This window comes from Saccopteryx bilineata, chromosome 5 (assembly GCF_036850765.1).
Source record: "Saccopteryx bilineata isolate mSacBil1 chromosome 5, mSacBil1_pri_phased_curated, whole genome shotgun sequence".
Classification (NCBI taxonomy): Eukaryota; Metazoa; Chordata; class Mammalia; order Chiroptera; family Emballonuridae; genus Saccopteryx; species Saccopteryx bilineata.
Window position 1 is genome coordinate 238823932 of NC_089494.1, and position 26841 is coordinate 238850772.

At 44.0% G+C, this 26841-nt stretch overlaps 1 protein-coding gene across 5 annotated transcripts in view; it reads right to left on the minus strand.

Moving 5' to 3' along the window:
• Positions 1 to 26841, minus strand: part of TBC1D1 (TBC1 domain family member 1) — a 254594-nt gene that overhangs the window by 217912 nt on the left and 9841 nt on the right. For all 5 annotated transcript variants that reach the window (XM_066233847.1, XM_066233845.1, XM_066233846.1 and 2 more), the window contains one exon: positions 22385 to 22877. In XM_066233847.1, the coding sequence (XP_066089944.1) occupies positions 22385 to 22792 (408 nt within the window). In that variant the 5' untranslated portion in view covers positions 22793 to 22877. The remainder of the gene's footprint in view (positions 1 to 22384; positions 22878 to 26841) is intronic.

Below are 26841 nucleotides of genomic sequence, written 5' to 3' on the forward strand. Positions count from 1 at the left end.
AATAATAATTACTTACCAAGTATTTTATGTCAGATTTTTGCTGTTTGTCAGAATAAATCTTTATTTATTTTTTTTTTAATTTTTTTTTAATTTATTCATTTTTAGAGAGGGAGAGACAGAGGGAGAGAGAGAGAGAGGAGAGACAGAAAGAGAGAAGGGGGAGGAGCTGGAAGCATCAACTCCCATATGTGCCTTGACCAGGCAAGCCCAGAGTTTCGAACCAGCGACCTCAGCATTTCCAGGTCGACGCTTTATCCACTGCACCACCACAGGTCAGGCAGAATAAATCTTTATAAAACAACTTACTATAGTTAAATCTATCTTTTTATTTATACTTTGGTTGCTCTGCTACCGCCCACCATAAAAGCTGGAATGCCCACTAGTGGGCGGTAGGGACCAGGTTGACTACCACTGGTCTACGTATTCAGCTTACCTTGACTGATAACAGATATATCCCATCTAAGCGGGGGGACTCCTAGGGTAATTTGTTGTTTGTGAAACAAAACAGAAACACCACTATGTTTTAAAACATTTAAATGTTTGGTATTTATCACTGCTGGATTCAATCACAATGAGCTTAGCCAAAGCATTACAAAAGCAATACTACTTTTTAAAAAATGCATACCTAACTTTTGTCTGATTTCCAAAAGGTAATCCTATAGTATTTTTCATATAATAGCTAACATTCATATACTAGTAGCTCCTACTATGCGTCAGACCCTATTCTAGCACTTTGCACATACTAATGTATTTAATCCTTGCAAAATCCAGGACAGTGGTACTTTTAATATCCCCATTTCCCAGAAGAGAACACTAAGGCACAGAGAAACTCAACACCTTTCCCGAGGCCCTTAAACTAGTGAGTTTCTCTAGAGGACAGTTTTTCATCCCATTTGCCACCTAGTAATCATTTTTGTTCTGGTGAAGGCACAATCACGACCTGAATTTCAACCTACCAACATTTCTGAGGTGTGTTAACTGAACAAAACCATAAGAATTTGTATTTAAGGGGCTCAGCTTCGCGCTGCATCACATACTTCTATAAAATTACATTTTATTGCCCTGGCCGGTTGGCTCAGTGGTAGAGTGTTGGCCTGGTGTGCAGAAGTCCTGGTTCGATTCCTGGCCAGGGCACACAGGAGAAGTGCCCATCTGCTTCTCCACCCCTCCCCCTCTCCTTCCTCTCTGTCTCTCTCTTCCCCTCCCGCAGCCGAGGCTCCACTAGAGCAAAGATGGCCCGGGCGCTGGGGATGGCTCCTTGGCCTCTGCCCCAGGCACTAGAGTGGCTCTGGTTGCAACAGAGCGACGCCCTGGAGGGGCAGAGCATCGCCCCCTGGTGGGCAGGGCGTCACCCCCTGGTGGGCGTGCCGGGTGGATCCCGGTCGGGCGCATGTGGGAGTCTGTCTGACTGTCTCTCCCCATTTCCGGCTTCAGAAAAATACAGAAGAAAAAATAAATAAATAAATAAATAAAATAAAATTACATTTTATTTGCAGGATTGTTTCCGATGTGAGAAATTCATCTGCCACATCTAACACAATGTAATTGCTGGTTCTGCTTATAAAACATCATCGTAGCAAAGTAATAACTAGGGATGCCTAGTACAACTGGGACTGGATCAGAGGAAGTGTGAGTCAAAATCAACAGCAACACGAGTGAGGGAGACTCTTCAGGAGTAGCTTAAGAGAGGGAGAAGCTTGAGACCAAGTAGTCCTTGTAAGTTTAAAAACCAAGACTCAAAGAAGCAATAGGATTTGATTTATCAGCAGAAGAGTAAACTTTAGCTTCAAATTTAAAAAAAAATTAGAAATGACAGTTCTAGCTTTGCATGATCTAGCTGATATGTCCCTGGTCGTATTGGGAGAGCATTAATTTGAAGAAGGGCTAATAATTACTAAGTGAGATTTCAAGGACCTATAAGCAAAATTACTTCCAATAAATTCAGTCAAGACTTAGAGGACATTGTTGAAAGTTCTAGTCTCTAAAACACAGAGTTTGGGGTGGCTGTGTCCATGGAGAAGTTGGCACTGGGGTCTAGTCCAGGGAGCTTTCCATGGGGACTAGGGTTGGCTAGTAAGAGCTCAATAAATATACATTGAATTGAGGACCATGTCAATTGAGGTTCATGTCAACCTAGACGTGGGGCTGCATCACCTGGACCTAGAATACCTACATCACATCTTCCACATCCCTGGAGAAGGGCGAGCCTCAGAAAGGCAGAGCCAGGACCATCACATGGAGTCGTATGTATTGTTCACCGAGCAAGGGTGCTTGGCCAAGGAAGCAAGTGAGCAATGAACTAACTCATCACCATTCTGCTGGCCAGGTCGTAGAGCCGGGCTACCTCCTCCCAGAGGAAGGAAGGACTACCTTCTAATTTGGACGAAGTGCTATATGACTTTAGCAGCCCTGGAAAGCAATGCTAACACATTAAGAAGCCAACCTGACATACAGAGATAGAAGGAAGAGAGTACCCTTTGGAGGCACAAAGGGAGAGAATCAATGTCCTAGAATAGATCTCGGTGTCATTTATGTCATCTCTGCCCCTGGCTGTAGAGTTTAGATAATAATGTTTACTGCTAGAATTCACCATCTTCCCTAGAGAGGTTTCCTTGCATGTTTTCCTCACATGGTATCTTTCTTCCAAAGCACATATATTCCTTCCAAGTAATTTAAAGTTAATGCAGACAGATTATGGAGCGCTTCCTTCTAATAATGATGGATAATGATAGAGCCATCGCAGGGCACCATCTGGCAGATTCTGTAGGATAAATGTCCTCCAAACAGAAAGACACAAATCTGCAGTAATTGAATTGAGTAATTTAAACATACTAGAAGTAGATGGGGAGACTTTTAGGGGCAATTTCTCCCTTTTGTTTTACTGACTGAATTGACACTAAACTACTTTGATCTTTCCTACTAGAGGATAATATAACCTCTTATTAATTTGTTTTAAAGTTTCATTAAAAACAGTGATCTCCGAATGGTACAGGGTAGTTTCTGTTTTCTTTGCTACATGTTTCTATATTTTTCCAAACTGTCTGCAATAGTTATGTGACATTTGTATAATCAGAAGCGATACACAAATTCTTTTCGCTCATCTCTTTGTTCCCTACGGATCTGGTTGGATTCATGCAAGAATACAGCCATGAGCACCCTGCAGAGTCTGGGCAGGAATAAAGCCCTGTGGTGCAAGTGAGGAAGACAAGACAACCACGTGCGAAAGAGGAACCAGGCACCACCCAGTCCACCGAACAGCAGTGAAGTTTGACGCAAGACACCAACTGTCTCTGAGCCTCAGTTTCCTCAATACCAAAAGGGGGTTACATTACAAGGCACCTAGGACCCTGTGTGTCTGAGCCTCCACCCTAAACAACTGTCAGTTAGTTATTATACCAGAGGGTGAGTAGGGAAGCATACTAAATGCCCTATGTGGAAGCATTTTGTAAATTACAGAGCCATGCAAATTAGTTGGGGTTAATGCTTTTAAGGTCAAAAAGTAGGGGAAGTAAAAAACAAAAGGTGGATGGGCTTGATTAGAGATAAATATAGGAAAGGGAAGAGAAAAAACTAGGTCAAGCATAGTGAAAATGTTATCTACCTATACTGTATGTGTATATATATAAATACATGGGGGGGGGGCGGGTGTCAGAAGTCACAACAGCATCTCTGTGTCTTTGCTGCTCATCCACCCTTCGCTGACATCTGGCATCCACCCACTGCCACTGCACTGAAACAAAGGTCCCCAGGTGAGGACCGCCCACAGGGCCAAACGTAGGGAATACTTGTCAGCTAGATTTTTACAGACTTCATTGCTGCTCTTGACATTGCTGTCCCGTCCTCATTTCTGAAACTGTATCGCCTTGGGTACCAAGATGCTGCTGTCTTGTTGGTCGCCTTTTATCTTAATATTGCTTTGGACTCCCCTTCCCCTGCCCACCTCCTAAAACACTCACGTTCCTGTCTCCTTGGTACTGTCAACCACTCTCACAGGCTGACCACCAGGGACCGGCATTATCTACACACCTCTGGCCTTGACCACTCTGAGCTTCAGCTCACGGGACGCCCCCCCTCAAACAACTCCAATACCCCACATGCCCCAAATGGAAGCCATCAGCTTCTCCTTCAAGTCCACCCCTTATCCGCCCAGTCCCCACCTCCAGCGGCCAGTAAGACCTACTCACTCTTCTCCCCACTCTTTTCTGCTACTCTCCACTTGCCCACCTCATCGTTTCCATAGTGTGTACCTTTTCTCTTCACCTGATTCTCATGTCTCCTTAAAGGTTCAGCTCGCACATTCTCCTCAAAGGTGGCCTCGTGGAAACCCCAGGTGGGGCAGAGCTCCCCCTGTGCCCTGGGCATAACTGTACCTCATTACCTCTCAGCAGATCATATTGAAGCATCTCTCCGTAACCGGGCTCCGAACTCCCACCCAGCTCTCTCCGCCCCTGGATTCAAGTTTCTCAGGCTAGCTGTTGGGTTTTTATCCCTTGTGCCTAGCACGGTGCCTGGCACAGAGCAGATGTTCAGTTACTGTTTACTGAACTCAGCCAATTCCCACCAGTGATAATGAAGCTAAACAAGAACATTTTGTTAGTGATTGAAAAAATTAATTTAACTTTTAAGAGTCAACATGGATAATTTAAGGTAACCACTTAGTACTGACAAAGTCAAAGGAGAAGAAAGTTCAAACACCTAAACTATAAAACTCGGTCAGGGCTATTATTTCATAAGGTATATAAATATCTAAACACTAGGCTATGCAGCTGAAACTAATATAATATTGTATGTCAATTATAATTGAAAAATACATTTTTTAAAATATTAAAGAAAACTACAAAACAGATAGTATAGCAGATTCTGAATTTACATTGAGTATATACCTTGAGAAATAAGCACTAGCACTTTTTAATCAGTGATCATGTTATGAGTCTTAAATACGAGTAGTTGTTCTTTTCCCAGTAATCACCTGCAATATGATCAAATTAAAATCCATAACCTTAAAATTCTTCAGGTTATTTCTTCTTTTGGACCTTTCATTTCCAAGATGCATGTTTCTAATTTGTTTAAAGGGGAGGGGCTAAGTCCTCAAGCCTCCAGATAGGAATCATCTACTTGCTTGTCCTTTCTCCCTATTAAGTTTCTTGTAAGAAGTAGAATATCATCTAAAACCTTAAAGAAAAAGTTATTCAACAGGGATTATGTCAAATTATGCTAATTAACATTTTAAAATGCTATATATACCAGAAATGTAATAAAAATTTTTCTTAAATAGTATATGTTGTATCTTTTTTTATTAAGTAGCCTAATTTATTTTTAATTGACAGATGAAGTGTACATTTGTACATCTGGTTTGTACACTGATCAAAAAAGCCAGAAACACTCCATGATGACATTGGGTTGTTCACTTTTTAAAACATGAAAACCAAGACAGAAAAACCTAAAATCTAGTTTAGTATCAATTTGTTTTCTTCCTAAACACAAATGCTTTTCAAGGTAAAACCATCCTTTTTTTTTTTCCTTTCTTCACTGTAAAAGTCAATGGTAGGCACCTCATCTATTATGAGCAGTCCTGGGAAAATCCATAATGCCGTGGAAAGAGAAAGGCAAGGACAGATTTTAGAAGCCCCTGTGTTATAAATCAAGCTTTCAGAATGGAAATCACACAGAAAAGACATTTATCCACTTGCATGTGCAACTTGTCTGCAGTTGTTGTTTTTTAGAGCAGTGAATTCCATTAAGGAATGCCATCATAATTAAAATGTAATCTCTGGTTTAAAATTTAACATCCTGGACGTCCCACAGAGCAAGTATGGGCTCCAAGCCATGCCTGCTGCAAAGGAATCAGCTTCAAAATATTCTTAGTCTGTTTTTAAGGAGGGGCAGCATTGTGGCAGATACAAAGCTATGCAAGATTCTCATTGCAGAGAAAATTATTAAGAAAGCAGGGAAAATAGGGGAAATTTAAATGACCGTTAACAGAGGCTGGGTAAATTCTGGTATATCCATATATATAGTCCAGATATAGCAACAGGGGTCCTTCTATCATTTGAGAGATGAAAAAAATTGGATCAAAATGATGAGAAAATAATTTCTCTCTCCTCGTGGGAAAAGAGAAGCCCAGCATCTATCCTAAATTCTCCAGGGGTTCCTGAGAGTCACGGCTCCTCCTGTTCCCTCTGCCTCCAGCATCCAGCCCCCAATGAATACTGGCTCTCTTCCCCATCCTGCCTCCTATCGCTTTTGTATCGTCCCTTCTCTGTTCACTGCGTGCAGACATACCACATCGACCCTTTTCTTGGATGTGGACAAATAACATTCAAACAACCTCTTAGGTGTAGTAGAATGTAACAGCTATTTGGAAAGAGTAGCAAGGGCAGGCCATGTTGGGAGGAGGAGCAAAATAGCTTACTGCAACATAATACAACATAGCAGCTAGCTAAAAACAAGTGTTAGGCCTCTCGTTCGTAGACCTCGGTCATTCCCTTACTTGCCATCAAAAATAGGAATCTCACTTCGACCTTCATGTCCTATATTGTTGAAGCCTAGCTTTCTCCAAAACAGTTTTTGTTGTTATTTTATTTTTTTTATAATTCTTGTGAATCTTTTTCCCCCCAGCTTTTCTTGCAATGTAACTGACATATAACATTGTGCAAGTTTAAGGTGCACAAGGTGTTGATTTGAGACACTTATATATTGCAAAATAATTCCCTTAATGGTAGTTAACACCTTCGTCTCATCACATAATTACCATTGCTTTTTTGTGGTGAGAGCATTTAAGATGCACTCTTTAGCAACTGTCAAGTATGTAATACACTGTTATTAACTATAATCACTATGCTGTACACTAGGTCCCCGAAACTTATTTACCTTACAATTGGATGTTTATGCTCTTTGACCAACATCTCCTCATTTCTCCCTCCTCCAGCCCCTGGTAACTGTCATTCTACTCTCTGTTTCTATGAGTTTGGTCATTTTAGATTCCACATAAAAGTGCTTTATGGTCTGACCTGTGGTGGCACAGCGGATAGAGCGTTGACCCGGAACGCTGATGTTGCCAGTCCAAAACCCCAAGCTCGTGGGCTTGCCCAGTCAAGATACATTTAAGAAGCAACTCCTATGAGTTAATGCTTCCACTCCTCCCCTCTTTCTCTCTCTCCTCTCTCTAAATGAATAAATAAAATATTTTTTAAAAAGTGATATACAGTGTTTGTTTTTCTGGGTCTGACTTATTTCGCTTTGCATAATGCCCTCAAGGTCCATCCATGCATCACAAATGGCAGAATTTTCTTCTTGTTCATGGCTGAATAATATTCCATTGTATACACAATACCACCTTTTCTTTGTCCATTCAGCTGGTGACTGATCCTTGGGCTGTTTCCATGTCTTTTCTACTGGATTGGCTGCAATGATCATGGAGGTGCAGATATCTCTTCAAAATCCCGTTTTTGTTTCCTTTGGATACATACTGAGCCATAGGATCGCTGGATTATATGGTAGTTCTATTCCTTAGTTTGGGAGAAACCTCCATACTGTTTTCCATAGTGGTTGCACCAATTCACATTCCCACCAACAGTGCACAAGAGTTCTCTTTTCTCTATATCCTCACCAACACTTTCCTATGTTGTGTCTTTTTTAGAATAGCCATTCTAATAGGTGTGAAGTGCCAGTGCATGTTTTGATCAGCATGTCCCTGATAATCAGTGATGTTAAGCACCTTTTCACGTACCCGTTGGACATCTGTATCACTTCTTTGGAAAAATGTCTAATTAGTTCCTCTGCCAATTTTTTAAATCAAAATGACTTTTGGCTATTGAGTGGTATAAGTTCTTTTTATAAACTTTAAATACTAACCACTTATCAGATGTAGGATTTGCAATTATTTTCTCCCACTTCATAAGCTGCCCTTTCATTTTGTTGATGGTGTCCTTTGCTGTGCAGAAGCTTTTGGGTATGATGTAGTCCCACTTGTTTAGTTTTGCTTTTGCTGCTCTAAAATCTTGTTTGTTTCTTCTGCTAAGCAGATTAGACATCTCTGAGTCACTTGTAGCCCATCCTGGTCATGTGCTCTTTTTATAACCAAAATGGCTCAGCAAAGCTAAACAAGGATGGCGCTGTCACCCTGGAGTGGCACTGGCACAGTCACGGTGCCAGCTCTTCCTCTCTCCCTTGCTGCACAGAACTGCAATCACCCAAGAGGATACCTCTCGAGCACCAGAGAATAATGACTAACATATATCTATAGCGACAGCTATATATATTTCTACTTTATAAATGTGTAGAAATATACTTATTTACATTAATACATTTAATATGCTCTATATTAATATTATTATATACTATTATATTAATATGTATTTAATTTTGAGAGAGAGAGCGCTGAGTGAAAACAGAGACGATAGAAATGAATATATGAATTGATCACATCTAGAAAGGTTTGTTTATATAATACAAGTAAAAGAATGCAATCTGTAAGAACCTACCCCATTCTTTTAATGTTGGCTTCTCTCTTAAAGGTAGGATTAAAATAAGACTTTTAATTTGAACATTTTTGTACCTTTTTTTTTTTTACATGTGGCATATATGCTTCTATAACCAAAAAAAAATTATTTATTTTGGTGAGGGGAAGATTGATGCAGAAAAAGGAGCTCATGTCACAGCTGAAAGAATTCAATTTAGGCACATGAGAGAGACTCTGAATAGTGAAGGCTGCCCTAACACTCCTGGATCTTTTCCCACCACTATCACCAATAAATACCAGGAAAACTTTGTGTTCATCAAAACCAAGGAGAAGAAGTGTGTGGATTTCAAAGAGATGCGAGCCAGTGGATATGATCTTATGAACACGGACTCTAAGGGGAAAGAGCCTCAAGAGGGATGGAGGAACAGGGATGTTCTCTAAGAATAAAATCCTTACGGAGCGAGAGAACCTGACCTGATGAGGAAGGAAAGACAAGCAAGGAAATAAACTAATACGGCTGCAAAGAGAGTCTGCAGACAAGACTGCAGGGTGGAGGGAGGAGGAACACATCCTTAAGAATGAATACAAAAAGGTAACAACATTCATTCTTTTTTTTTTTTTTTTTTTTTTTGTATTTTTCTGAAGCTGGAAATGGGGAGAGACAGACAGACTCCCGCATGCGCCTGACCGGGATCCACCCAGCACGTCCACCAGGGCGACGCTCTGCCCACCAGGGGGCGATGCTCTGCCCCTCCGGGGCGTCGCTCTGCTGTGACCAGAGCCACTCTAGCGCCTGGGGCAGAGGCCAAGGAGCCATCCCTAGCGCCCGGGCCATCTTTGCTCCAATGGAGCCTTGGCTGCGGGAGGGGAAGAGAGAGGCAAAGAGGAAGGAGGGGGGTGGAGAAGCAAATGGGCGCTTCTCCTATGTGCCCTGGCCAGGAATCGAACCCGGGTCCCCCGCACGCCAGGCCGACGCTCTACCGCTGACATTCATTCTTTCATTCATTACGAAGCACCCGCTATGTATCAGGCACTGTTCCAGGCACTGAGATCTGACAGTGAACAAGGCAGGGAAGGGCCCTGAGCTCTTGTTACTTAGGCAGGCGGGGATATGGCAAACAAAGAGCATATGGACAAACAAGATAATTTCAGATAGCGGTGAGTGTTATGAAGGCATTAAAACCAGATGCTGTGACAGTGATTGGCGCGAGGGTACTTTTAACTGGGTCGCCAGAAGATGAGGTTCAAACTGAGTTCATGAGGCTCTAAGGGAAGAGCCACGTGATGAGCTGGGAGCAGAGCCACCCAAGCAGAAGTGACAATAAATGCAAGGACCTCGTGTGAAGAATGATGTGGTCATGTTTTCATGAAATAAACACCAGGATGGCTGGGATCCACAGAGCACTGGAAGGAGTGTGGGACGACAAGGTCCACATGACAAGCCCCAGCAGTGACCCAGAAATTTAGTCTAAGTTCAGGGGGAAGTCACTAGATAGGTTTTGAGCAGGGGAGTGGCCTGAATTGATAGTTTTCTAAAGATGGCTCTGGATGCTTTCTTGGTGGGAAGAAAAAAGCGGGAACAGAAACAGAGAGGACAGCCAGGAAGGACTGGAGCACTCGAGGAGGACAGCCAGCAAGGACTGGAGCACCTGAGGAGAGGGTGGCGGGGCCTTGGGCTCAGGGCGAGCTGCAGCAGCAGAGGAGCAGCGGATCTGGAGTGGGTCTTGCATAATGTGGATGAGAGGGTGAAGGAAGGTGAAAAATCAAAGATGGCTCCTAGATTTGGGCTGTAGCAACTGTCATTGCCATGTAAGAGCTGCAAAAGACTGGGATAGCTAACAGGTTGGTGGGGTATAAACCCAAGGGTTCCATTTTAACCATGTTGAGTCAGAAATGCCTATTTAACAAACAAGTAGAAAGCCAGGTTGGCAGTTGGATAGACAAGTCTGGAAAGTTAGGTGAATTTGAAGCAATAGATGAACTTTTCGGAGTCACCATTGAATAGGTGGTATTTAATGATATGATGAGTTCACCCAGAAAGGGTATCTCAAAGAGAACTATAGAAGGCCAAGTCTTGAGGGACATAAAACTCAAATTTGAGAAGAAAAAGAAGAAGAAGAAGAAGAGGAGGAGGAGGAGGAGGAGGAGGAAAGGATACTGGTTAGAAACCACTGTTGAAGTAGAAGGGAACACAGGAGGGTATGGTTTTCCAAAAGCCAAGAGAAGAGAGTGTTTACAGATAGAAGAAACACGTTCTCTTCAACTATGCCGGAAGCTACTGAGAAAATACACAGGAGAAATGCGGAGGAGGGATCACCAGACCCCACAAGCTGGAGGTGGCTGGAGCCATTTTAGTGGCACGGTCAGGACGGAAGCTCAATCAGTAAACCAAGGCGAAGACGGATGAGTGGAAGCGAAGGTAACTACCATGGCAACTTTGAAAAATAGAGCAGAAAATTGGTCCAGTAACTGAAGGAAACTGTAGTGGGAAATGAGGTCAGGAAAGGGTTTGTTTTTAAGATGAGAGATACCAGGCTATATTTTTTAGAAGACCAAACAGAAGCAGATTAAGAATTTTGTTTCTATTTAGTTTTCTGCTCGTTCCTTAGGAAGCGAGCAGATCAGTAATAAAATAGGACAGGAGATTGAAATCTAACTGGCTTTCTCTTTCGTCAGAGACCAGCAGACTATTAAAACCCCTGTGGTAGGGATCAGAAAACATCCTGTGGGTTCAGGGGGAACAAGCCTCTAATACTTTGAACCAAAACACTTCTTTGCTTTTAACCCTACTTCTACAGCCTCCTAACTGGTCTACCTCATTTGTCTCTCATTCTTCTGCCCCACTCCCCAGTCCAAAATCCAAAATCCAACCCAATCATTTCATTCCCCTAATCAATGTTTCTCATAACAACCTTCTTAAGGAGACTATTCAACCCCCTTAGCAAGGTATACAAAGCCCTGTAAACCCTGGCCCCCGCCTTTTCCTTCTGTCTTATCTCTGACCATGCTATTGCAAAACAGTAATCTTAGCTTCCATGGCCACAGTGGACAATCTCCGAATCCCCTGCAATGGCTTGGCACGTGTTATATTCTCTAGTTAAAATGTCCATTCAGTCTGCACCCAGCTCATTGACCTGGAAAACTCACAGCAGGTCTTTAAAACCCACTCAAATGCCCCATTGGAAATGCATTACCTTTGCTCAGGGTTGGTTCTTCCTGAAGATAGATCTATGACCAACAGCTAGACAGAACAGGGAACAACTTCACTTCAACGTAAAATAGATTTAAGAGCAACTCAGTTGTCTGAAATGAAAGTGGGGCGTTGTCAGAGTGTATGAGAGGTAGAAATAAGGAAGAAGATGTCTCTCCAGGTGAACCCACCTCGGAACATGACCCAGCCATGCCCACTGGTCAATATAACCTGTTGAATAATCACATCTATCGTTGTTAAGAAAAGCTGAAAATCTGTCTCTCTACATGTTTCCATTGTTGCCTTAGGCAGCAATTCATAACTGGTCCATTACTTTTGGTACATGGCCACTATCCAAATAACAAACGGCAACATTATTACACTTCGGCCTCCTCCCATTCCTCCAAATTTCCTCTTCCACAGCTACCGATGTCTGCTAACGCCTGCAGTGCAGCATTCAGAACCTATATTTGTTATATAAAACTTCGTAACGCCTCTTGAGGGGGCAATCGTGCCTTATTTGATTTTGTACCGTGGTGCCCAGTCATAGACACGACTGTGGTAGCACTCTAACAAAGTGAATTCATGTAAGACCTGTGACATTAGCAATATCTACATCAGGGGTCGGGAACCTTTTTGGCTAAGAGAGCCATGAACGCCACATATTTTAAAGTATAATTCCGTGAGAGCCATACAACAACCCGTGTACATTACGCATTATCCAATAAAAATTTGGTGTTGTCCCGGAGGAGGACAGCTGTGATTGGCTCCAGCCACCCGCAACCATGAACAGGAGCGGTAGGTAATGAATGGATTGTAATACATGAGAATGTTTTATATTTTTAATGTTACTATTTTTTTATTAAAGATTTGTCTGCGAGCCAGATGCAGCCATCAAAAGAGCCACATCTGCCTCGCGAGCCATAGGTTCCCGACCCCTGACATCATTCCACCACCAGAAATAATGGCTCCCGATGCCCCAGCAGGATTAAAGCAGACAGGAAAGTGCTCCTGCAGCACAGGCTGCCAGGAAGTCACGTGTGAGGTGCCAGGTCAGACACCAGAGCCCCTCAGTGGTCACACTCAAGTCCACATCTTTCCTCGGGTGTCCTGCACCAAGCTCCTGCCCCGAGCCCCACCCCAACCCAGCTTCTTCTGGGGCTTGCTCAAGCCGGGCCAGCCCCCACGCCCCTTGCTCTAGTTGTTGGTTCAGGCTCAGGCCACATTTAGCAGGGTTGGATGCCTAAGCATCCAAAGGGAGGAAAAGTATTCTAAAAAAAGAGCAAAAGTAGAAACAAGAAATTTATCTGCTTCAGTATAGCCAGAACCAGTAGCCCTCAGGGCTCTTATCCACTGCCTTACACATCTGGAATTAAAACCAGGCCTAGGGTTATAAGTGACCTTTTCAGAGGAACTTAGAGCAAAATTCCATCGTTAACAAATAGAAGGTAGCAAAGAAAAAGGGAAAACCTGGAGTCACTCAGATGAATGCTCAGATTATTTCCAGAAACGCTTCTTAGGCAGCTAGCTAGTCACATCCAGGGCTCATTAGGAAGAAGAACATGCATACTACACACGAAATTTAAATTTTTCTACTGAGCACATTAGAGAAAGTAAAATGAAACAGGTGAAATTAATTTTAGTGTTATGTTTTATTTAACCCAACATACCCAAAAGCTAATAATTGCAACATGTAATCAATATAAAAAAAACTACGGAGATATTTTACATCCCCCCCCCCAATCTAAGTCCTCTAACCCACTCTTTTGACACAGCCCATCTCAGTTCAGACCAGCCATCACTGCAAGTGTCTAGGTTACAAATAAATCCCCTTACGATACAAGTCAACCCTAGGTTCCAGACAGTCATAAAGTCTATTCTTAGGAACAGATTTATATTAAAAAATAATTGTCACACTCAAAGCATTTGGTGAAAAATGCACAGCTACTTAACATGATAGGTACTGAAGACATAAAGACTTAACACTTTTTTCCCAAGCCTCTATCGTCAAGTGGGTGCTTCTGAAGCCTCCCGACGCGTTTCTCAAAGTCAAAAATAAATTACATAATGCACCCAGCGTCACAAACCAAAACCTTCCAGCAAATACTTCAGAGTTCATGCAGCCCGGGACATTCTTTTTATAGATGAAGAAGAACGCCTGCCAACCCTTGCAACCAGCACCGACTTCCATTTAGCATGGTACACGGTCAAGTGTTGATTAGCTGACAGGGATACGCTGACTCACGGAACCCTGCGCTGAGTCACAGCTGCCGACTGGGACCCCAGATCAAAATTAATAAACTAGAATGCAGTTAAAGATGCCCAGCGGGAATTTAGCATAGATTTAAAAGTCCTCCAAAACCGACACTACAAACCTTCCCAGAACCATTGCCTAGTACCTAATAATAGTAATAAAAATAATATCTGATATTTAGAAATTATGAAGACCAACTGCAGAAAGGACAATAGGTAAAAATATCTTTAAAATAATGCTATGTTCTTCAGGATCATCATCCTCAGGAAGAAGACATCCCACCTCAGTGTTACAATTTCGATCTCCACTTCAGCAAAGAAAGTAATGAGCCAGCAAATGTAACAGCAAGCAACAGACCCAACTGGAGCTAGACTTTATTGAAAACCCTAGAATAAGTGGAGCACATTTTAAGTCACTAACTTAAAATTCCAAGCAGATGGAGAGTTATTAAGACAAATTAGTAATGGGTAAAATGCAACTGAAACAAAGCTACAGTCTAAAATTAAATCCCCTGCCCCAAATTTAAATTAAATCATAAAACTCTGCTAAAGAAGCTCTGGCTTTTAACATAGGAGAGTGAAGTATTAATCTTGCTAATCATAAGAAAATAACTGTAGGCCATCTTTTTGTTTAATACACAATGTAACTGAATCCAGAGAGGCCATGCATTACTGAGAAGAATGACACAGAGGGCCTCATGCAAGAATACGCTGGTTCTAGCTGGACATTTTGAAAGGGAGCATTTATTGCTCACAAGTCTAACAATAGTGAAGTAGTCTTAGCAGTAAGGAAAGCCACCACTTTTATTTTTATTTTATTTTTTTTTGTATTTTTTTTTTGTATCCCTCTGAAGTTGGAAACGGGGAGGCAGTCAGACAGACTCCCACATGTGCCTGACCAGGATTCACCCGGCATGCCCACCAGGGGGCGATGCTCTGCCCCTCCGGGGCGTTGCTCTGTTGCAACCAGAGCCATTCTAGCGCCTGAGGCAGAGGCCATGGAGCTATCCTCAGCGCCCGGGCCGTCTTTGCTCCAGTGGAACCTTGGCTGCGGGAGGGGAAGAGAGAGACAGAGAGGAAGGAGAGGGGGAGGGGTGGAGAAGCAGATGGGCGCTTCTCCTGTGTGCCCTGGCCAGGAATCGAACCCGGGACTCCTACACGCCAGGCCGATGCTCTACCACTGAGCCAACCGGCCAGGGCCAAAGCCACCACTTTTAGTCTCAGGTGTATGTCACCTTCAGGAAATGTGGTTTAGTTGCCAAAAAAATCATAGAAAAGGACATTAAAATTCATTCAAAGGACATTGATAGATGTCTACTCCCCCGCTGTTCCTCCAGCCCCACCCAGAGCGCAGTCTCCCTTCCCACACGGTTCCCCCTCCAGCACTTCAGCAGGGAGATCATATTAGCTTCTCTCCCAGCAGGAAATAAAACTTCATCTTTTGGAAGAGAGGGGAATAGGTTAGCAAGATTTTAGCCAATACAAGCATCTCTTAGGCAGGAGGGAGAAAGGGAAACCCCTGCACACTTCTGCATGAATGACATCTGTCCCATCACAGCTATGTCACACCCATGCTGTACCCAACTGGAAGCCAAATCCAGAAAAATCAGAATCTGAATAAAGTCAGGAAGAGTGTTTGAAAAAGCCAAGACCTCTTTCAGATGTGAAAAGGAAAGTCATTTAAAAAACAATGGGCAGTCCTGGCCAGGTAGTTCAGTTAGAGGGTCATCCTGATTCGCCAAGGTTGCTGGTTCAATCCAGTCAGGGAACATACAAAAATCTACCAAGGAATGCATAAATAAGTGGAATAACAAATTGATGTTTCTCTCCTCTTTCTCTCTCAAATCAACAAATAAATTAAAACTTTAAAAATAAAAGACAGTGGGCACTTACAACAAAACTACTCTAATGTACCCAATCTCTGAGCCACACCACACACTGTTCCCTCTCCTCAACTGCACACCAACCCACACTTCTTCTCCATGTATTACCATCTCAGTAATCCCAGCATTTCCCATTGGAAATCCATTCCTTTCATTGACTTTAAACAGCAACGTACAATGTCAGAAGCCCCAGCCGAATACTTCTGCTCCCTGCAACTCAGTGCTGGCAAATCTCTTTAAAGGAAACGGAGGTTTTCACACCTTGGGTAAAGATTAAAATGTAGATGTGCCTAAATGGGATCTCAAGTGGTGGCAAATCCGATGTTCTTCTCGTTCAGATTTTCACAGACTAGACAAAGCTGAAGAACTGGAGAAGGGAAGAATCTTGGGCTAGTTTTTTTAGACTTTATGATTTTTCCAGGGTTGAGTCCAGGCGGAACTCTTGGTTTGTTTGTGATGTGATGGGGTAAACACCCAGTCTGGGTGCAACCATCTGTGTTCCGGAGCAGAAGGTACCGTTTCCTGCCATGGACCTAAACTCAAAATTACACTTCAGTCCAGAACCTGATGCCTTGTACTCACATGTGTTTTGAGGAATGTTCTTGGATTTTATGAGAAAATGTAATCTATGGCCCAATGGATCTGAGGATTTAATAGACCAGTCGCGGCTCACGAGCCACATGCGGCTCTTTGGCCCCTTGAGTGCGGCTCTTCCACAAAATACCACATGCGGGCGCTACCTCAGTAAGGAATGTACTTACCTATGTAGTTTAAGTTTAAAAAATTTGGCTCTCAAAAGAAATTTCAATCGTAGTCCTGCTGATGTTTGGCTCTGTTGACTAATGAGTTTGCCAACCACTGTAAACAGACCAATGTACAACTCGAGAGTGGAACAGAAAATATAATGTTTTGTAACACAGCGGTTCTCAGAGTGTGGTCTGAATAATTTAGTGAACCAATATTTTTCTAATAATCAATGCATAATGTATGGGGACTAAAAGAAGTTAAAATTTTTTTCCTCTCACTTTCTGAATTCTTCTGGCTTGGCTAATAATCCAATTAACAAAGACAGATTAACAGGAGTAAATAAAATGTTTGATGCGTGCACATGGAGAATTCACCTAAGCATGAAAATTCTAAAGACAGTGAGTTTATATGGGTATAGATGACATTTGTGGCCAAAGGAGAAAGAGGGGGGACATTGGGTATTAGGTTTCAAACAGGAGAATAGGTCGTGTACAGGTAGGTGAGGAAGACTGGAACACCCGTGGCGGGAAACTCCTTGCTCGGGGACTCAGAGAGGACGGGACACCTGTCTGAAGCCCTCTTACTCACCATACTCAAGTCAGACTAGGCTGGGGTGGCGTCCTAAGCTCTTCTTCCCAAGACGGGTTTTTCTGTCTGAATCTCTTGGGCAGAAAAGAGGATCGAAGATTCTTTCTGAGTCCTGTTTCTTAATAAACAGCTTAAAACAAATATCCCCAAAAGGCAGCTTCAGGGTGGCAAGCCTTCAGTTTCTGTCCCATGCTTAAAAGATTAATTGAAGTGCAAGACAGACCAATGAGTTTTTAACACAACAAAGCACAAAGAGTACTTTCGCCGAAGAATCCATTCCCTCCAGTACACTTCAGTCTGGGGTCAGAGATCGTATTGTAACAAACCTTTAAGAAACTACCGCCATCCATCTTTGGTACAGTGTTAGAGAAAAATATCCACAGTTTTTAAAAAAGGCTATAACATATTCCCCCATTTTCCTACTACGGCACATATCAGTGATATGCCAGACTTTCTTCATATACTCAACCAAAGCAACATATCACGAAGAATGTAGAAGCTGAGAATCCAGTAGTTGTCTATTAATCTATACATTAAAGAGGTTTGCCAAAAAAAGAGAAAGAAAGAGTAGAACATAGGCAGTGAGACAGACATGAGCAGAGCAAGGATGATGAGCCAGGTACAGGTCTGGGAAAACAAGGACCTCGCCCTGGGGTAACCTTTCCTCCCCTAGAATTTCTCTGGTCATGCAACTAGGACCCCCTGACCTCTCACTTCACTGGTCATGCGGTTCGGTCTCTCCCCTGAGCTTTCCTCCCTGGGCATGTTGCCAGTCACGTGGTGGACCCCCCCCCCCTCCTTAGGAGGGACTGGTGTGGAAGTGTTCCTGTAACTCTCATGCCCACCATGTACAACCACTCCCTTAGGCATTAACCCCTAGAGATAACATCTAGGCTCCAGGCCCAGAAAAGCAGCAAAACCAGACAAGCGATGCCCTGGCTGACCTATGGACCAGCTGCATTGACCGATCAGTGGACCTGGACCTGACCAATCAGTGGCGACAACAACTCTAGAAGGACACACCTGGAGAGCTGACGAATGTGCTGTTGAGATCCTCCCCTGGGACCTCCCCTGAAGTCCCCGCCCATAAAAGGCCTTAGGACCAATGAGCTGGCGGTGCTCTCCCTCTGAGGGCACGCCCCCGACTTCCCCGAACCCTCCTATTCTCCCCACACATCCCCTTTGCCCTTCTGGACCCTAAGCTCCAAGGGCCCTTCTTTTGTCTGTATAACTTGTGTCCTGAACCCATTTCTTCTACAACTCACTTCTACCTCTGTGACTTTCTAAATAAACTTTCTCTTATAGTTTGAGTTTTGGCGCTGAATTCTTTCTGAGCCGGAACGCGAATGCCAAGCTTGCTGAACCGAGGCCCTGTCCGACCCACCAGTCTAACACCTGGTGCCCTTATTGCCACCCACAAACTCTGTCACTAGCTTTTTTTTAAATATAGTTATTTTTTCACAAAAAATATTATTTATGCTAGCATTTAAGGGGTTAATTTTTAAATAAATTATTTTAATAATTAAATAATTTTTTAATAATATGTAATAGTTAAAATAAAAAATGAATCCCTGCCCAATTAGCTCAGTAGATAGAGCATTGGCCCTGTATATGGATGTCCTGGGTTTGATTCTGGTCAGGGCACACAGTAAAACTGACTATCGGTTCCTCTCCCCTCCCTCTCCCCTTTCTCTCTCTCTTCCCCTCCCACAGCCAGCAGCTCAGTTGGTCTGAGCATCAGCCCCAGGCACTGAGGATAGCTTGGTTGATTTGAGCATCGGTTCAAGACGGGGGCGGGGGGGGGGGGCTGCCAGGGGGATGCTGGTCGGGGTGCATGCAGGAGTCTGTCTCACTATCTTTTCTCCTCTACTTAAAAAAATAAATAAATAAAATAAAAATAAAAAAATAAGTAAATTTTAATTAATACCTGCATAATTTCTCAGTGTTAATGTTTAAATAATTAGTAGATGTAAACCACATAAATGAATGCTCTTTGGGGTCGTCAATAATACCTAAGAGTGGAAGAAGGTCCTCAGATCAAAATTTTGAAATGTTATTCTAATGCATTTTAATCACGGGAGCCTTTCTCTGGGGAATACCTTCAGTACATCCTGCCAAACATACGCTGGGAAACACAATCTCATGCTGGGCTCATAAAAGCATTTGTGCAGGTGCCTCTTCTCCCTAGATATTCCTCAGTAAATTAATCTACATTCTGATCAATGGGTTTCCTCTCAAACAGTAGTTCTGTGCTGGCGACCCTGGAAGGGAATGCATATGTAACTCCTCTGGCAAACACAGTGGCTGCTGACCTCATCTATTTAGAAGAGGTCTTACTCTAGAGAATTATTTCACTGAGCAAATATTACAGCTAGTCAAGAGAAAGGATGACCTAGGTCCACATGCTCACATAGCAGATAATCCTCCGTTCTGAGATGCAGGGCCAGGGACGTCCCAAGAATATAAAAGACACCATGTCAGTTAGAATCATGGCCAATATGGTTTAGCATTCAGTTTCCAACAGCAACTGAATCACTGACTGAAGGACCTATGTTACGAATTACTCTTTTATAAAATGAGCAGGATGACAGCAATCTATTACTCTGAGTACTGACGAGCTGTATTTGCAAAAATTGTATGCAAGCCAAAAACAACTTAAGAACCAATTCATATTTCTACCATGCTTTACAGACTAAAGAGTAAGGCCAATTCTCGACTTTTGGCAAGACTGGAAGCCCCAGTTACAAAATTTAGTTATAAATCTCTTCTTCCTGTCAGGTATTGAAATGACTGGCCAGAAACCTGTTCACAGATGGCTGCAAAGACTTTGGGAAAAGTCAAAAGTGAAAAGTGCTGAACAGTTCTGTGCAAAGAACTTTCCCCAAGGAAACTCAGTCCTTATATAGAGCTGGCCCGGAGTACAGGCTGTTCAAGCCTCTAATTTTCATTCTGGCCTTTGCCCAAATAACAGAAACCATTAAGTTTATTTATGCAACTTTGTAAGTGTCGAGTTTAGAAAATGTTGCCTGACTCTTTGAAAATGACCAGGATCTCATCCTGAAAGCTGAAGCACTCGTTTTAATCTCCTTTTTCTTTTACCTGAAGACTTGAAATTAAATTAGCATATATTTGGCTTCCAGAAAAGCTCTCTTTGATGCTCAGTTAAGTTTCAGATCCTGTTCTACTCATTTAGTCCTCCCAGCATCTCTGTGAGCTGGAGACTATAATTATCCCCATTTTACAGATCAGGCTCAGAGTGGCGGATAGGACTGAAGAATAGAGTGATGAAATAAAATGGAGTCACTGCTGTTAAGCTGCTAAATTACTATTCTTGTTTTAACTAGCCTGGGAACTAAACCTTTTGAACTTTTCAATCTGGTGTCAATGCCTGGATGTACAAACCTCCAGATAACCCTCTGATGACCCACTGAAGATCTAAGGAAGGAATGCTCATGTTTTCACACTGCCTGACATCCGGTACCCAGAGCAGCAATCATCTAAAGAATCACCCTCAGACCAATCCAGAGGCTAAGAACGCAGGACTAATTCTTCTCAAGAATATACTTTTTACCATAAGAACCTCCAGCTTTTCTATTTTTTTCTTCAGAGCACTGTTGGTATTGCCTTGTATTGTTTCTAATTTGCAAGCCCCAAGACCCTTGAATAAATCTTAATCATTTCTTTCTAACCAAAGCCTCCTGATTCATGTGCTCTTGTTAGACAACCAGAATCCAGGAGGCTACCCTGTCTATTTGAGATGCCTGGAAGGTCACATTAAATGATGTACAATAAGAAGATACCCACGTCTGTGGGGGAGATAGTGGCTCTGAGGTCCAGATTAGCTGTTATTTCAAAAAGACTTCCTTACACTCTGGTGTGTGAGGCTCCATTCTCTGTCCTTCCTGTCATACCATGACCACATGGTATTTACCTGTTGATGCTTCTGCCTTCCTTCTTAGCCTGTACTAATACCCTCTTGCACGGAACCTGGAGCAGCAACCACTGAACGAGGGAGCAAAAGGACCAAGAGATGAACAAACAAAAGTGAATTTCCACAGATCTACTTAGTGTCTCCAAGAACATTAATTTCCAGATGAGTTCTGTGCACCCTGGTGGGTATGCAAAACACCCAGTGGGACGCAGGGAGAAACCGTTAGCATTTCTATTGACTGACGGTTACCACCGGGTCTGCCACTGGCATCCTCACGGTTGCACCTGTCAGATAGCCACCCGGGGGGGGGGGGGGGGGGGGGGGGGGGGCCTCGCGCGGACATCCCTCAGTTCACCAGGTGAGCAGAGCCTTCTCACCGCTTCCTTCCCATAGTCCGCACCAAACTGTAGTTTACACAGGCCCACCTGAGAAAGGGGCTATCGGAATTACATTTTCAGTTTTATCTGAACTAATCCTCACAGAATGGGCTTTCACCAAGTCTTACAGAAGAGCAAAACATGCCAACGACAGCAACACAAGCACGAATGAACAGGAAAATAGTAGAGCTGAGGACATTTTTACCATTTCTCATTTAATATTTTTCTCAACCACATCATGAGATAGAACAATAACAAGCCAATCAGATCTGATGTAAAGTTGGCAAAAAAAAAAAAAAAAAAAAAAAAGCCCACACTGAAAGTATCAAAACTTAGATTCATATCCACTGTCCTTATGAACAGTCCTTACCTAAGTGAGCATCATGCTTTGGGAAACTAACAGTATATTTATACAATTTACAAATAAACATATTTTATTAGCAGCATCAGAGAACAGGGGGCTCACTGATCTAGAGCTTGGACTCGGCTCCTCAAAGCGCAACCTGCGGCGGCCAGGGTCAGCATCACCTGCAGCCCCTTAGAAACGCACGGTCTGGGCTCCGTCCCAGACCTCCTGAGTCCGAATTCGCGCTTTAACCAGATCCCCAGGTGGCTCGTGCGCACATTTCTGTTCGAGAAGCACCGCTTTAGAACACACTTCTTTAATGATCTAAATCCTAAAAGTTCAGCTCTTCTGTATAAGTTTAGACAGGTATTTCCTTTGAATTTTTGACCTTATAAACTTATAATTTCTAATAACTGTTATCAAGTGAGTGTTCAAGATTATAAAGAAACTCTTCCCCAGAAACCAAAACTCCAGTGAAATAATCTGCATCTAACTGCAGCATTATCGCTTATTCTTTCCAGTGTATGGAAAATAAACGTCTGGACCCCAGTACGATAAAAACCATCCAGCCACACACCTCAATGGTTTTGATCCCCACCTCCACTTACTTTGGTTTGATCATCAGCTTTGAACACGTAGCAGATACTCCGCCCCTCGTCCTTGATCAGACAAGCAAAGTAACTCGGATCATGACTATTGTGAATCAGTTTGTGTACACGCTGAGGCTTACACTCGAAGATGCTGGAACAAATCAGGGGGTCCCACTGCTGAGCTTTCCCTGGCTCAGGGTCACATCTCAGTCCAGAAGGGGAGACGCAGAGCCGGACTTGCTTGGTAGCGGGTTCCTTCCTGGAGGCCTGGCCGCTGAGCCGTCGCACCTCGGCCACGACCCAAGGCAGCATGGACATGGTGGTCAGCGAGTGCACCGGCAAGGAGCCCACCAGCTGGAGGCCGAAGTCCACCCACGCCTCGTTCGGGAGCGGGTGTTTCCTGGCTGTGAATGTTATTGGTTCCATCTTGGGAAAGGTCTGGGAACTCAGCAAAACGCTGCCACCCTTTTCTATTTTAGATCAAGCAATCTATTTGACGTGGTGCAGAATCCTGGGGGAGAAACACAGAGGGATTAGAATTTAATGAAGTCACAGCAAGAGCTACTCTCGAAGAGTTATTATTTCAGAAGAACTTGAAAGTCTGAAAGCCAGCTTGGCGTGGTAAACATACAATACAGTACACAGTTGTGTATTATAGAACTGTACACCTGAAAACTATATAATTTTATTAACTAATATCATCCCCATAAATTCAATTAAAAAAAAAAGTCTGAATCCCCAAACATAGGAAGAAATGACTATTACTTTACATAGGCTGCTCTGCCAAGAAGGTGCTTTCTTGACATTGCTTTTCATATAAAACCTGAACGCGCCGTAAACTTTGCACTTACGATGGGTTACAAAGATCCTACTGGGAAATCCCGGTTGAGTCTAGGAAGGCAAGCGCGATAAGAAACAACGTAACGTTACTCGGAAAGCCTGTAACTCTGTTATATTATTTAACACATATTTCAAGGAGTTGCTTTTTTTAAAAAAGATAATCAAATTCAATACTGGTAAGTCCCCCCTTCCCCACCCCCCAAAAAGTAATCTCACAGAAAACGTATCAGCTACCCGTCATTGTAGTCTCCTGAACAGACAAGTTTTAATGCCTCATCTGTTGCTTAAATTTTAAAAGCCCCTCCCCGAGGTAGTCCAGAGGTTCTGAATCACAAATTCAAATTCCATTAACAGGTATTGATGCCTATTATGTTCCAAACACTGACACAAATGTTGTTTTGTTTCATTCATGTAAGCCATCACCCCAACACCTTGCCCGTCCTCATCAATACAGGCTGTTGTTTCTACTAGACCCAAACTCCATCAGTTGTCTCCCCCTCTCCCCCCGCAGTGGGTGATTTCCAACCATCATATTTGATGTGTCCTAACATCTTCTTGTTCCGTTGGATGACAAAACTCTTCTGTTCAGAACTGAGTTGTCTACACTACAGCACCTCAAGCCCTATTTTCTACTCATCTGCTCCCCAGGAATTCACTCTCTCATGTGTTTCTGGGCATGTCTACACATGCTGAGGAGAAACATGAAAAAGACAGGTCACATCTCTCTGATTCACCACTGTACCCTTGGTGCCTGGCACAGCACCTGACTCAGAATAGGCTCAATAAATATTTTAAAGGAGAGAATGAAGGCAGGTTTAGGGGGTCAGCCCAGGACAAGCTGCCACTGCCCAATGCTCCCCTGCAAGTCTCATGAGGACCCTTAGAGCTTAGGAGATGCGTGCCTGTGGGGGGAGAAGAGGGAAGGGGGGGAGGCTCCATCGTGCTCTTGGGAGGGAAAGGGCTCTGGGTCTTTTGGTCCTAAGGTCTTTTAAGGGTGGAGAGCTTAGGGGAGGGCCCAGGGGAGTAGCTTAACAGAATATTCATCCGCTCTCCAGATGGGTTCTTTTAGGGTCACTGTGTCCACTGACTGGTCGGTGCCAGGGCAGGGGGTCGTTAGTTAATGCAGCAGGTCCTGAGGTCAGCTGTGGCTTTTCTTCATCTGATTTGCTGCTTTTCTGGGCCTGGAGCTGAAACACAACTGAGCCTAGATATTATCCTTAGGGGTTAATGCGTAAGGGCTATTCTCTGACCCCCTTGTTCAGTTCCCTGCTTAGCGGTATGCTCCCATGACTAGCAACATGTCAGGGGAGGAATGGTCAGGGAGGGTCCAAGCCGCACGGCCAGAGATATGGAATCAGGGGGTCTAAACTGCACGACCAGCACTAGGCCAGTGGAGGAAAGGTCACTCTGAGGGCAAGACCCTTGTCTTCCGAGTTGTGCCCATTGCTAGGTACCTGGGGCTTTCCACCCTGGAGGCCTAATGTGCCTGACCTCTCGTCCTTGCTCTGCTCACATTCGTCTGTCTACCACATCATTGCTATATAGTAAAGGTTTGTGTCCCCCCTTCTCAAATTCATATGGTGAGATCCTAATTTTCAATGTGATGATGTTAGGTCAGGCTTTTCTGGGGTAATTGGGTCATGAAGGTGGAACCCTCATGAATGGAATTAGTGCCCTTATAAAAGAAACCCAGGCAGCTCCTTGACCCTCCCACCAAGTGAGGGCACAGAAAAAAGATGGCTGTCTATGAACAAGGGGGCCATCCCCAGACACTGAATCTGCCAGCACCTGACCTTGACCTTTCCAGCCTCCAGAGCCGTGAGAAACACATTTCTGCTGTTTATGAGCTAGCCAGTTTGTGGTACACTGATCCCCAGACCCTGAATCTGCCAGCACCTGACCTTGACCTTGACCTTGACCTTTCCAGCCTCCAGAACCATGAGAAACACATTTCTGCTGTTTATGAACCAGCCAGTGTGTGGTACACTGACCCCCGGACCCTGAATCTGCCAGCACCTGACCTTGACCTTTCCGGCCTCCAGAACCGTGAGGAACACATTTCTGCTGTTTATGAGCTAGCCAGTTTGTGGTACACTGACCCCCGGACCCTGCATCTGCCAGCACCTGACCTTGACCTTGACCTTTCCAGCCTCCAGAACCGTGAGGAACACATTTCTGCTGTTTATGAGCCAGCCAGTGTGTGGTACACTGACCCCCGGACCCTGCATCTGCCAGCACCTGACCTTGACCTTGACCTTTCCAGCCTCCAGAACCGTGAGAAACACATTTCTGCTGTTTATGAGCTAGCCAGTTTGTGGTACACTGACCCCTGGACACTGAATCTGCCAGCACCTGACCTTGACCTTGACCTTTCCAGCCTCCAGAACCATGAGAAACACATTTCTGCTGTTTATGAGCCAGCCAGTGTGTGGTACACTGACCCCCGGACCCTGAATCTGCCAGCACCTGACCTTGACCTTTCCGGCCTCCAGAACCGTGAGGAACACATTTCTGCTGTTTATGAGCTAGCCAGTGTGTGGTACACTGATCCCCGGACCCTGCATCTGCCAGCACCTGACCTTGACCTTGACCTTTCCAGCCTCCAGAACCGTGAGAAACACATTTCTGCTGTTTATGAGCCAGCCAGTGTGTGGTACACTGATCCCCGGACACTGAGTCTGCCAGCACCTGACCTTGACCTTTCCAGCCTCCAGAACCATGAGGAACACATTTCTGCTGTTTATGAGCTAGCCAGTGTGTGGTACACTGATCCCCGGACACTGAATCTGCCAGCACCTGACCTTGACCTTGACCTTTCCAGCCTCCAGAACCGTGAGAAACACATTTCTGCTGTTTATGAGCCAGCCAGTGTGTGGTACACTGATCCCCGGACACTGAGTCTGCCAGCACCTGACCTTGACCTTTCCAGCCTCCAGAACCATGAGGAACACATTTCTGCTGTTTATGAGCTAGCCAGTGTGTGGTACACTGACCCCCGGACACTGAATCTGCCAGCACCTGACCTTGACCTTGACCTTTCCAGCCTCCAGAACCATGAGAAACACATTTCTGCTGTTTATGAGCCAGCCAGTGTGTGGTACACTGATCCCCGGACACTGAGTCTGCCAGCACCTGACCTTGACCTTTCCAGCCTCCAGAACCGTGAGGAACACATTTCTGCTGTTTATGAGCTAGCCAGTGTGTGGTACACTGATCCCCGGACCCTGCATCTGCCAGCACCTGACCTTGACCTTGACCTTTCCAGCCTCCAGAACCGTGAGGAACACATTTCTGCTGTTTATGAGCTAGCCAGTGTGTGGTACGCTGATCCCCGGACCCTGCATCTGCCAGCACCTGACCTTGACCTTTCCAGCCTCCAGAACCATGAGAAACACATTCCTGCCATTTATGAATCAGCCAGTCTGTGGTACGCTGCTTGCTATGCAGCCTGAATAGACTAAGAGTATTCCGATTTCCCCCCCCAACCTACTACTACTTCTAAACTGGCTCTACATCTAAATATATCTTTTCTCAGTTGAAGAAAAAAATGCCCCAACCCTCAACCCATCCTTCCCATATTTCCTAGAGCAATTTAACAGATGCACAAAATTGATCATGTCACTCCTCTGCTCAAA